Consider the following 13,498-nt stretch of genomic DNA (forward strand, 5'->3'; position numbering starts at 1 on the left):
AACTGCAAGTTCATATATACACATATTCAAACATTAATAATCACAATACCATCCATACCAACTATTTCGGCCATTATTGTGTTGCAGTCTAATACATACAATATGAATTAGCAAAGAAATATACAAAACTGCAAGTTCATATATACACATATTCAAACATTGATACTCACAATACCATCCATACCACTTAACTATTACGGCCATTATTTTGTTGCAGTCTAATGCATACAATATGAAACAGCAAATAAATATACAAAGCTGCAATTCATACATACATATATTCAAACATTACTAATCATGATACCACCCATACCACATAACTGTTACGGTCATTATTGTGTTGGAGTCTAATAACTAACAATATAAAACAGCAAAGAAATATACAAAATTGCAATTTCATTTCACACATACACATATTGAAACATAAATAATCATAATGCTATCCATACCACATAACTATTAGGTCATTATTATGTTGCAGACTAATAAACACAATATGAAACAGGTGATCAACGAAATATACAAAGCTACAATTTCATATGTACATATTCAATGCAAAGTAGTATACACTTGAATAAAAACAAAATGTTACATCATAATTTTCACCAAGACGCCAAAACTGACGAACTAATTTATGAAGTTATATTATTAAGACCCCAAGATCTATATGCCTATGAGGGTTCTATTTTACCATCAGACAAATGTGTATCAGATTGAAGTTTACAGTGTGATTACATGAATAAGATGATAGTATCAATATATAGAACAACAGTCTCATGAGGATATGAAACATTGTTCAACATCTTATTTGCGTTCCTGTTTGGTCGAAATAACACTTATATATTGTTGAATTTATCATTACCCGGGGAACAGAATACTGCAAGCATTTGCTGATGAATGTATCATCCACATCTCATATAAGTGTTTATACAACGACAATATTATTGGTGTACAAACAAGAAAATTATATCTTTATAATAAGAATAGCTGCTAATCAGTTGTGGCAGCCAGAATATAAACTCTTCCAAATGAATTGATATATTTATTATCTAAGGAACCAGTAAACTGATAATTAATGCATGGAGTTTCAGTAAGGCAATAGCAACATATTGACATATTTACATGCATGTACTATACACTACGACAACCTTTTAGTCATTTTCATTCTATTCTTGCATGATGTTCTTCTTTAGTAATTTTTTAAAGGAACTGACTGAAGTTTTCCATTTCATAATTCTGGTATAGCATTCCACATGTCAGATTCACAAAGTGCTATCGGCTTTTTGTCTTATTCTATATGGAATTAAGTCAGGTAACAAGTGTGTATTAACAAGGCCAATAATATAAGACTAAACAGGCACAAAACAAGAAATGTATACATCCTGCTTAAATAAAATTATATATAAAACTATTATTAAGTCATAATTGCTACCAAATGAAAAATTGATACATGGAAATTTACTCTTGGTGTGTAAAAGGTCTATACAACGATGGGAGCTTTCTTCTGCATGAGATAAATGCACATCCTTTTGTAATGTATTTAAATACACAGTGTAATTTCATATAACAAGATGATAGTACCACTCAGTGGGGGGAAACCATATACGATTTGTTAAAAGATCAATATGGTTTCTTTGTGAGCTAAAAATCATGACACTCATGAATAGCACTTTATCTAAATTTTCTCAATTGCGGAATATACATCTATAATCGTAACTGAATACCGTATGACAATTATGTCAATGACAAAAAGACGTGATTGGTGCGGTAATGAATTGATGATTACATAACATAAATGTACATACCTCTCAATTAAATTTGTCGAAAGGAAATGATTGGTAAGATTTAAAATGAATATATGTATATTCAAACTAAATGTGTAAACGAAAAGAGCATGAATCGTTGGAACATAAATCAATATATCACACAATGTACATAACATACCGTACTTCACAGAACATGATCGGTGACTGTGAATGTGATTATGAAAGATGTAATCTCGCAACATATTTCTGGACCCATATTTATATATATATATAATTTATTCATTTCATAGTAGTGTTGAATCGGTAATAATTTTTCCAGATTCTTGCTTAAATTGATCTAGAATGGGCTGCTTTTAACAATCCAAATAATATATACATGCTAATATTTATAATACGATACAATGCAATATTGGCGTTTATACAGCGATCGTTATTAAAGGTTTCAAATATCACATCACTATACACAAATTCACATAACACATGGTATACATAACATGATAAAAGTAGCATAGCTTGATTATGAAACTTCACTAAACATACTGATATTGAATTATAATAGGATGTACAAATAATATACATTCAATTGGTAAAGTGATGGGCTGTTTGAGAATTCTATAGGACTTGCAACTCAATCAACAGTCGTCATGTATATTAGACAGCAGTGAAAAGGACCTGTCACCAGTCCTGTAAGGGCCCAAAACCTTTTACCCGAAGAATACAGTTGGGTTCTTGGTAAAACAGAACTTTCATTTGTGGTAGCCATGGAATATCATTAGATAAGAGGGAGCGCTATTTTGGAGGCATACCTAGATAATTCTGGTTAGTTTATTGCTATTGAAAAAGGCGCTTGAAGGCAGAAAGGTTCAGTTACACAAATAATACTCTCCCTGCTTTACATCGGAACCCTCCACATAGCATAAACACAGATGAAGAACATCATTAATAAATACATTATAAATCTGAATTAAAAACAATTCAAAACCACAAACATATCCAATTAGGACATAAACAATTTTCAAGAGTAGCTGACCGAGGATGGTGTACTTCCAATGGCTGTCATTTCCAGTTACGCTTTCATGAAGATCATTCATATTTAACACAGTCATGATAGCACTTGCAACGAGCTAACACATGTACATAGACAATTTATCATTTTTGTTTACGATATGATTTTTACGCTAGTTATGATTTTTTTCTATAGATTAACTGTTGTATTTCTTTAAGTATTTTTCTTTGTATTGACGATGATCCAAAAATGTGGAATAAACAGATGTAATTTAATTTATAATACCTCTAGGGATTCTCTACATCTGTTTATTGATTAATCTGAAAATGTGGATTTTTCTCGTTTGTTTCATTAAATTGGTGTAATTTAATTTGCTCCATCTCGGTATTCTCTTCATCTGCTCATTAACTAATTACCAAGTTCACAATGAAAAGGGGATTTCAGGTTTCAAATCACTGGTTTGAATGTAGTTGTAGACTCTTCCCTTTTTCAAACTTCGTTTCATCTTTGATGGCATTTGGACGGTAGAAAGACTGTTACTGTTTTTAATTATATGTTATTTCCCTGGTTTAGTTGCAACGATAGTAGCAAGAGTAATGTCAGCTACACATAATTTCAATAACTTTCTAGCCAAAATCCATGGTAGCTCATCAGCAGTCATTTCGGTTACTGTGTGCATGTTTGTAATAAATCCCGCAGCTGATCACCACAGACTACAATTTGCCGTCTATGAATAACCTGACGATGGATGATTACTTCACTGAAGCCATAACACATAATGTGTCGATTTGGGACCATATGTTCTTGAATATCTTCTTCAACAAGAATTGCCACCATCCCATCAGCTCTGTAATAGGGCATATAGATCTTCGTTTCTTTTTCGACCACCAGTATCATAAATAATTAAAAATTGTTCATGTGTAGTGAAGAGCTTGTGGATCTGGTGCAGAATGCTGCAGGTCAGTTTGAGAGATGAAAACGGGTGTATGGATTCAGGAGAAAATCTGAATCCCCAACGATGCCGAAGATGAAGGTCTGCTAATGCAGCTAAAGAAAATTATGCTCTATAAAAATAGTCAATGAAAAAGGCGACAAGATAGCTTAATACAAATGTCGGTGGAAGGTGAAGTAGAAGGGAAGGCCAGTCCAGGTCAGAGGAAGGCAGAGTGGATATATAGTATCATGGAGCTATTTAGCACCATGATAATATCAAGAATTGGAATGTGGGTGGAACTACCATGGCAAATAATAATGCATACATGAGAATGTCGATGAATCTTTGAGGACTCTGAAAACCAAAAGAGAGTATCACGTTAACCGTATTTAATGTGCCATATTGACCTCTATATATTTTTAATTAGTCCATGTACCACACCACCATGACCACAGAGGTTCTAATGATGGATTTGCGCAGGTCTTTCAAGACATCTTATTAGTAACCTTCATGATTCAGGTATGTCAGGAAAGGGTGCATTGTACATATCCTTTAGCTGGTGTTTGTAGGTTGCCATAAACCAGATCTAGTGTTTGGACACACTGCTGATAGGATCAGAAGCTATGCCCTAGTCTGACAGATAAGTCTTGTATTCTATATTCGGTTTACAGAGTTATCCATGATCTCGGTACCTAAGGTTACAATTACAGTCTAGCGGTTTCCGACTGTACTAAAAAGTTGCAGCTGTAATGACTGAGCCGTTTCTTTTAAATCCAGCTACACCACCGGTTTACTGACGGATGGTCTATTATCACTTGGTCTAATCATCAGATGGGCTAACAACATTCGGGCTAAACCCACTTAGTCCAATTCTCTTTTGGTCTAATGACCACTTGGTCTAATAGCCAATTAGTCTAATGACCACTTGGTCTAATATCCACTTGGTCTAATGGCCACTTGGTCTAATGTTCATTTGGTCTAATTGTCATTTCGTCAAATGTATTTTATTGTCACTTGGTCTAATTGCATTTGGTCTAATACCAGTTCGTATAATAGTCGGTTGGTCTAATACTAGTTGGTCTAATACCAGTTGGTCTAATCCTCACTTGGTCTATTATTCATTTGGTCTAATGTGCAGTTGGTCTAATTTCCAGATAGTTTAACATTCATTTCGTCTACATGCCATTTGGTCTAATTTGTAAAGTATGCATGGTGACTTCTTTTCAATTTTCTGGTGAAATTTTTAAAGTTACTTTCCGCGCGCCGGCTTCGAATCTTCACACGCGCGCCCCTCGATATTGGAGTACAGGTAGAGTGACGTATATTTTTGAAGGTTTTGGTGAAAACAACAGAATTTGCTATTTATCTGTAAAATAATGCTAATATAGAGGTGAAAAAATATGTTTATTTATTCACCTCTATGTATACGATCTACTGTAGATAGTTAACGCTGGCTTAACCCAATCATGGTTCCCAACTTTTCAAGAAAACAAAAATCCCTGATATCTCTGATGAAGTTTAAAAATTCGTTGATAATTATTTAAACCCATTCCCAGTTTCTCATGTTTTCTAAGTTGTTGCAGTGAATCACATGTATTATTATTATTTTAGTTATGCATGTATACTTAATGTTCCAGTAGGCCTATACTTGTATTGTAGTAGAAGAGGCTACACTAAAAAAAAAAACATAACATGTCATTCAATGAATTTTGTTTTAATATACAACAAAATATAACAGAGTCTCACTGACTCTCATGCTTTCGACTTTTGGGCCCATCAAAATTCCCTGATTTTGCCCTCATTTGAGGCATTTTCCCCGGATTTGAGGCAAATCCTGACTGGAAAAACGTTTAAAAAAATCCCTGATTTCCTTGATTTCCCTGATGGGGTGGGAACCTTGCCAATCCATTTTAAGGAAGAGGCGAAGAAGTAGAACAAAAACAGAATGAGAAGATATATGAGATGAATGACTACTGTGGTGATAACTGATAAAGGTCTGCAAGCGTAGACTACATGTATACAATGTTATTACACGTCAGAATGATGTGGCTGCTACCAAGATGGTCTCAGTGATGTTGTCGCAGCTAACCCAATAGACCTGTATACAGTGTATAGTGTTATCAAAATATATCTAACTGGTCTGTTATTTGCCTCCAAATTTACTATTGAAATAACTAAACAAATATTCATAACATAATTGCATGATCTAATGGCTTTGTAAGTTTTGGAATCCCCCAAACTACATAACTAGGCCGTCAAGTTCAAGAATCGTCCGTAATGGTGCATAACAATTATTTAAAAGAGGCATAAACATGTTTACCAGATACGTATCCACACAATCAATTACATTATATTTTCGTTCCTTTCTTCATAATAATTTTATTCTGATGAAACCCCGCCATTCGACCATTATAAGCTACGAGGTCCCCAACTTATTGTTCTGTAAATGTGCATGCGGTGATGCAATGATTATGAGTATGATATAATTTGTATCATCATTTTATAATCGATATACAGGCCTAATTATTTGTGAGCGTGCCGTGGCCGAGTGGTCTAAGGCGCCTGGGTATACATGAAAAAGTCCGGGGTTCGATCCCCGGCCGCGGCAGCTATGCCCATGAGCAAGGCATTTAATCTCTAATGCTCTTTTATCCTGCTTTCAAATAAATGGAAATGCTACATGCATTAATGGTAACTAGGTGTGAACTTGTTAAAAAAAAAAATAATAAAAAAAAAAATTATGAGAATTATTTTATTAGAATAATTAATTTGATGAGCGACTATCTTGTCATCGATAGTCATTCACGGTGAGGTTTTGCGCCCACCAGCTCTATCCCTCCGGATCCTGGCGATATGTATTAACGGATGCATGGTATTTATCCATTACGTACCATATTTGCTAATTCTAGATAAAATGAATAATAATGATGCTATTATTAGTATAAATGGACATTAGACCAAGTGTGAATTAGACCAAATGGAAATTAGACCAAGTGACGATTATCCCAACTGGTTATTAGACCAATTGGTTATTAGACCATCTGGCTATTAGACCAAGTGGTCATTAGACCAATTGGATATTAGACCAAGTGGAAATTAGACTAAATGGAAATTAGACCAAGTGGAAATTAGACCAAACGGTCATTAGACCATGTGGCAAATAGACAAAGTGATAATTAGACCAAGTGGACATTAGCCAAAGTGGAAATTAGACCAAGTGGTGTTAGACCAACTGAAAATTAGACTAAATGATTTTAGCCCAACTGCTCATTAGACCAATTGGATATTAGACCAAGCGGGAATTAGACGAATTTGATATTAGACGAACTGGTTGTAGACGAAATGAGTTTAGACTATGTGAAGTTAGACGAACTCCATATGCTGATGGCACTCAGCAATACCATGTGGTATTAGACTATCCGATAATTCACCACACCACCAATTCCCATTGGTCTGTGATATGCAAGCGTGATTCCTCCCATGTAAATCATTATGGTCTGGCGTGGTGTCTGTACAAGGCTCTTTACAAAACGGGCACACATCAGGACATCCCCATATCTTATCCAGAATTTGCTGTGGTGGCGGTGTTCCATCCCAATGAACAGTGTGTTCTGTTTCATTGCTAAAGGCCTTCTCCAGACTAGCTTGGGTTTTATCCAGCGTGTCCAGGATGATCCTGTTCAGATTGTTGAAATTCACCACTGATCGAGAACTCACACAGGTCAGGGAACTGACTGGTACCGCTATTTCCTCAGAGACTCCTTGGCAGAATTTATCAATCCACAGTGCCATCTGCATGTCTTTGTGCCGCCCGACCTCAGCAGTTGCATTTTCAACACTTTTCGTAATACATCGCTTGATTCTTAAAATATGGCTCTTAGCCAGTTCTGCATACCTGGACATGCCACTTACATCATGTCTAGAAAACATCTTCTCGTTTGTGTACTTGGTAATCCAGCTTAGAGTACGCTCTTTGGGATTCTGGAAATAGGATTTGAATTTCTTGATTTTTTCTTTTGTAGCCAGGTCATCCATCATTTTCACAATCAGGTAGTACTTTGTCATCTGGAAGTCTCTGAGAACTTCATCAATGCATTTGATTGGAATTGCCTTCTTTACTGCCTCCTGAACTACTCCCTTCAAATGTGTGCATAAGAGGTCACCTGCAATGACCTCTTCAGTGCTGTGCTTGACCTTATACTTGAAAAGACTCCATGCGGTATACTTGTAGTCTTCTATCTTGGCCTTCAATCCATATTTGTTATTGTACTTTAATTGCATCAAATTGAACACCTGAACGCAGTGACGGCTAACATGAACTGCCAGTTTAACAACATATTTACGTGTAATCTTGAAGCTGCAGTGTCTAGACACATTTGCATTTATATTGTAAGTATCAATAGTCTGCACGAGATTTTCTATGACACATTTTGCACTTGTTACTTGGAATTTCACACTGTGAATAGACATGTTGTGTAAATAAGAGCTTATTTCTTCCATGATTCTGCCTGTCAGTTTCACTGTCTCTTGTTTTGCCTGTAACACTGGGTTTGTGATACCATAAACATAGCTTACTTTTTTAAATAAGTCCATTGTAACGCTGATGTGCTCGACATTTCTAACATCATCTACAGTGATACTGCCTTTCAAGGATGTCTGCTCAAGTGGAATATTCAGAGGATGGAGCTTTAGCTCGTCCATAAGAATATGGATGTGCCCATGAAATATTTTGCAAAGAATATCCTCCATCACAACATCCATCTCTATATTTTTGTCTGGGTTCATAGCTGCAAGCTCGTGCACCAATGACATCCACATGATATCAAACCTCCTTTTTACATGTTCTAGCCCGTAATCAGTCGGTTCTTTGCCTTTTATTTCTGCCAGTTCGACTGCCTTGTTCATGATATATTCCTCGTGCTTTCGCCACTTTTCTTGCTGCAAGATCTCCTCTTGACGTCCTTCTTTTATTGAGAGTAGGTCTGCCTTTGCATCATGATGTTGGTGCTCAATTACAAAGTTCAGCTGTTTCAGCTTTGGCTCCTTCCATGGGATAGTTATTTCCCGCAGCTTGTAGTTCTCGAAGAAATCCTTCAGAGGTATCTTAATTTTTGCACCCTTTTCAGTCAGAACCTCTGAGAGTTTTACTATGAGGGACCGAAAGGAATTTTCTAGGTCATCGATAGTTTGGCATATTTTCAACTTTATCTCTGCGGTGTGTAGCCAAGATTTAAATTCGTTTTGCAACTGCCATTCCAAAGTATAGCATTTGGATTGCATATCATTGTAGGCTTTATTCTCAAGACTGTTGCGGAATCCAAAGACAACGTCACCAGCAAGGATCCCATTCCATAGACCAGCAAGGCAAAAGGACAGTTCAGAAGGTGTCAGAAATGTCGTCTGCCTTTTTGCAATATCTCCTAAAACGTTTAACCTGACCACACCCACCTTTTCACTGTATCCAGGATTCGCAGGGGCCAAGTGTGGATTGCCATGCCACAGATCAGGGAAGTACCAGACATGAGTCTGGGCATCAAAACTGATAATCTGGGAGAAATTATGAATATCTTCTGTGTTCTTACTGGAGGCTGTCTCTTTGGTGATTTTATCCAAGCTCTCCTCTAATTCTTGATTTCTGTATACCATCACTTCTTCATTTGCTCTTGGGACATTCTGATGAACAAATATGCAGCTTCTATTATCCCGGATCCGCTTCCAGACAAGATTCATCTCGAAGAATGCATGTACTGCGATGTCGAGAATGTTTTTACTTTTAGCAGCGTTTTCTCCTTTTATGTTAATCAGTGTCACATTTCCAAGACCAATTACGAGAGTTGCAAGGTCATTATCACGATAGTCTTTAGGTTGTCCCAGTTTCTGCGCCCCAAGTCCCTCTGTATCCACAACAGCAACGAAATCAAATGGCAAATCAGCGCTACCATCTACTGGAATGAGTTGCATGTATACTCCCCTTGTGCATCTACCTCCGCTGACAGCGAACTGCAACCCAAACATGGTATTCAGAAGCGTAGATTTCCCAGAGCTCTGCATTCCCAAGATCGAGAGAACAAACATTTTTTTTCCTGCAATAATATTTTCAAGTTTACCCAGCACTGCGCTAACCCATTTAATAGGGACACTTGAGTTGTCTCCGTCTACCAACTGCAAGGGGATGCCCTTCAACAGCAGTTTGGCAGTGATTTCTGGCAGATACTCCACTTCTGCCCGAGTATCCTTTCCTATTTTGTCGCTTCCCATTCTCACTTCGTAAATATTCCCTAGTTCTCTGAAAATGTTTTCTAGGCCAAGTGATGCACTAGGAAGCTGAATTTCCGCATCATCGACTCGTGATTTTAAGTGCTGCACGCTTGACTGCTCCTTTTCGTTACTTGCCTCCTGAAAGTGACTCCATGCAGTTTGATATATCTTACGCAGGCCTGACAAGTTAGCTTTCGACATCTCAGCCAATATTAAGCTCATCCACTTCAAGGAATACATAACAACATCAGGCTGCTTGTTCAGAATTGACATAAAGTCTTCGATGAATGGAGTTAATCCGTTCTTGCATAATTCAAACTGTTTTTCACGAAGATGCTCCATCTTCTTCTTGTTTATAGGAATGTAGCGACATTCTTGTGGATGCCCAAACAAGCTTTTTTTACCCTTTCTGCGATCATCCTTTCGTAGCTTGAAGTATTCAATAGATCTCCTACCTTGCATTGGAAGTTGTAGGGCTTTACATTCCGCGATGTGTTCACCTTCAATGTGGCTGACAACATTTTCTGCCAAGGCCTTACCTTCAAGGCAGTCTTTGTCTTCATACTTATCTATGACGATTCCCATATTTTTTGCACGTCGAGCGCACTCTTCGATCGTTATACCGGCATACCAGGCGATAGCCTCTGACAGCTTTTCTCTAGCTTCAATCTTGAGCTCATTAGGATTTTTCTGAAAACCTTGCATGGTGTTGGATAAAATTATAGGGACCCCTTTCAGAAAGTCCTTGCCAACTGCAGTTAGACATGCTTGTAGTTCCATATTGAGTGTCATCGATTTCTTACTTCCACTTATCAACAAGAGTATGACTTTGGCACCAGTGTCCAAAATCTTTTGAAATGCGATGGTGTTAGGATCTCTAGCCAGGTCTTGAGGAGAGGCCGTCACAAATACCACGGATGATATTTCCTGCAAAATTTTAATTTGTTTCTTCATTAATGAGGCATCGCCTCTCAAATTAAGGAACATTGCAGTGTTTTGGAGATGCTCCGTTTCTTTGCCTACTCCTATGAACCAGGAACATTCCACAAGACCATCAGTTATTCTTCTGGGTACGGTACCATTGTTGCAATCGTGGTTAAAGAAGGTGCTATGACCGTCATCCCTAAGAATAGCGTTTGCCAACTTTGACTTAGACAGTGGTGGCCTGCCCAATCTGACGAAAGTCACCACAGGGAAAGGTCTTTCTGTCACTGACGTCTCAGAAATGTCCTTTTGCTTGGACTGCCACTGAATAGTTATTGTTCGGAGTGCCCAAAGTGACATACCAACATTGCCTCCTGATCCAAGAGGGTAGAGAAAAGGAATTGCAAGTTTACACACAAAGAGTTTCTGAGCAAGTGTTTGTTTTAGAAAGTTGTCACAACATGTAAATATTGCTACCAGGGCATCCAAAGGGTTAAGACGTGTTGCATTGTTTTCAATACCTCTCGTGTTTTGCATTTCAAGAAGAGCCTCGAAGTCATAGTCACCTCCATCATCAGGTTTATTTTCTCTTGATGATTTCTTCACTTCTGACAAAAGTTGGTCTCTTGCATGAAAATTAATCATAAGGACTTTGTGTAGAAACATCCAAGGAAGATCAACAAGCTTCAAGTGCCCAATAAACTTTTTAATGACCATTGCATCCAACAGGGAAATCTTAGATGGATAATATTTGTTTAAGCCTAGAGATGTTATGATATCTGAAAAATCACCTTGTTCTGTGACCCCAGCACTGGCTGTCATATCTGATCCTTCTTCGTGTGTGTTTCTGTCTATTGAGCTAAATACGTTTTGCATATCCGAAATATCCTCTTCTCGTGCCCCAGAAAATGACATCTTACCCGTTGTCTTTTCTGAAATGATACTCCTGTTCAAACCTGCGAATAGTTGATATTAGAACAAAATATTACAACTAAGACAAATGATAACAGAATTATACGAAATGAAACTCACACGCACCTGAACTGATTTTTTCCCTTGCTTAAATTTGTTATTGATTTAACTGCATATTCTCATTTAAGAACCAGTACAAATTCACAAGCTAGAGCATCAGTCTTTATTTAGATATGATATCCTTGATAATCTTCATCATAGACATCATGGGAATAAATTTCGATTACACTTCGTAATTCCGCAGGTTCGTAATTCCGAAGGTTCTTTATTCCGAAGGTTCGTAATTCCAAAACACGTAAATTGCCTATACCTCGATGTTTGTTAATCCGAAAACGTAAAAGGGTTCGTTAATCCGAACATTTGTGGCGTTATTCCGAAGGTTCGATAATCCGAAAACGAAGTAAGGTTCGATGTTCCGACAGTTCGTTAATCCGAAAACGAAATAAGGTTCGTTGTTCCGAAGGTTCGTTAGTCCGAAAACGAAATAAGGTTAGTTTTAATCATTTAGTTTTCGGACTAACGAACCTTCGGAATTACGAACCTCATTTCATTTTCGGATTTACAAACCTTCGGAATTACGAACCTCATTTCGTTTTCGGACTATCAAACCTTCGGAATTACGAACCTTCGGAATAACGAACCTTCGGAATATCCAAACCTTCGGAACAACGAAGCTTCGGAATTACGAATGTATGCGTAAATTTCGACCATGACTAAAGGGATTATTACAATCGTGATAATACGTGTGATGATTATAATGATGATAATAGTGATAATGCTCATGAAAAACAGGAAGTACGGAATGAAGTTTGAGGCACGTAATACACATTGAAAATGCCTCAAAAAATGTCAGACCATTTTACCGATATTGGCTCACTAAAAAGTGCCAAATTTGAAAGTTGATATTGATGTTTTTTGTTTTTAAAAAATTAATGCGAAAAAAAAATTGCGACATTTTTGAAAAATTGCTTTAAAATTCCCATAAATTTTCTGCTAAATTTCAAAAAAATTTCCGGCAAGAATTTAATAATGCCAGTGTGTGTCAATTTAGCAGCATTTATTTGAAAATTCATTGGCGAAGTATTTTTTAACATGAAAACAAAATTTATACAAAATTTCTGGAAACATTTCCATAAAGATACAGCAAGAATTTGCACAATGCCAATGACAGTCAATTTCACATCATTTACTCGAAAACTCACATATATATTTATATCAAGAAAACAAGTAGAACAATTTTATGGAAAATTTTGTAAAATTCCTGCAAAGTTTACACGAAATTTCCGAAAAAATGTATCAATTTTACAGCATGGACTTGAAAATGCATTCGCAATGATATTCGATGGGAAAAATATGTACTAAATTCGCAAACATTTGTTTTTCAAAATTTCTGCAAAATGTCAGGCAAGAAATGGCACAATACTTCAATTTCACTAAAGGGATAAGAAAATTCTTTATACGTTTTATGAAGTAAAAATGACCCTAAGAAAAAATGGGAAAATTATGCAAAATGTCCAGGGAAAAAAATGCAGCCCAAGAGCGTTTAAATCTCACGTCAGAAACTTGAAAATTGATTCATATTTTTTAAAATTTTAACTGGATATAGCACATTGATGCTTTCGTCAAACGTGAGAAACA

At 36.6% G+C, this 13,498-nt stretch overlaps 1 protein-coding gene across 1 annotated transcript; it reads right to left on the reverse strand.

Moving 5' to 3' along the window:
- Window positions 1–7,069: 7,069 nt before the first annotated feature.
- LOC135155252 (interferon-induced very large GTPase 1-like) lies at window positions 7,070–11,803 on the reverse strand. The gene has a single exon (XM_064104173.1). The coding sequence runs from the start codon at window positions 11,801–11,803 to the stop codon at window positions 7,070–7,072; it is 4,734 nt and encodes a 1,577-aa protein (XP_063960243.1).
- Between the last annotated feature and the right edge of the window lie 1,695 nt (window positions 11,804–13,498).

The sequence above is a fragment of the Lytechinus pictus genome, chromosome 8 (genome assembly GCF_037042905.1).
Source record: "Lytechinus pictus isolate F3 Inbred chromosome 8, Lp3.0, whole genome shotgun sequence".
Taxonomy (NCBI): Eukaryota; Metazoa; Echinodermata; class Echinoidea; order Temnopleuroida; family Toxopneustidae; genus Lytechinus; species Lytechinus pictus.

What these genes read in the sequence shown, in the direction of transcription:
- LOC135155252 (XM_064104173.1), bottom strand. Translation starts at nt 11,803, where the DNA reads ATGTCATTTTCTGGGGCACGAGAAGAGGATATTTCGGATATGCAAAAC.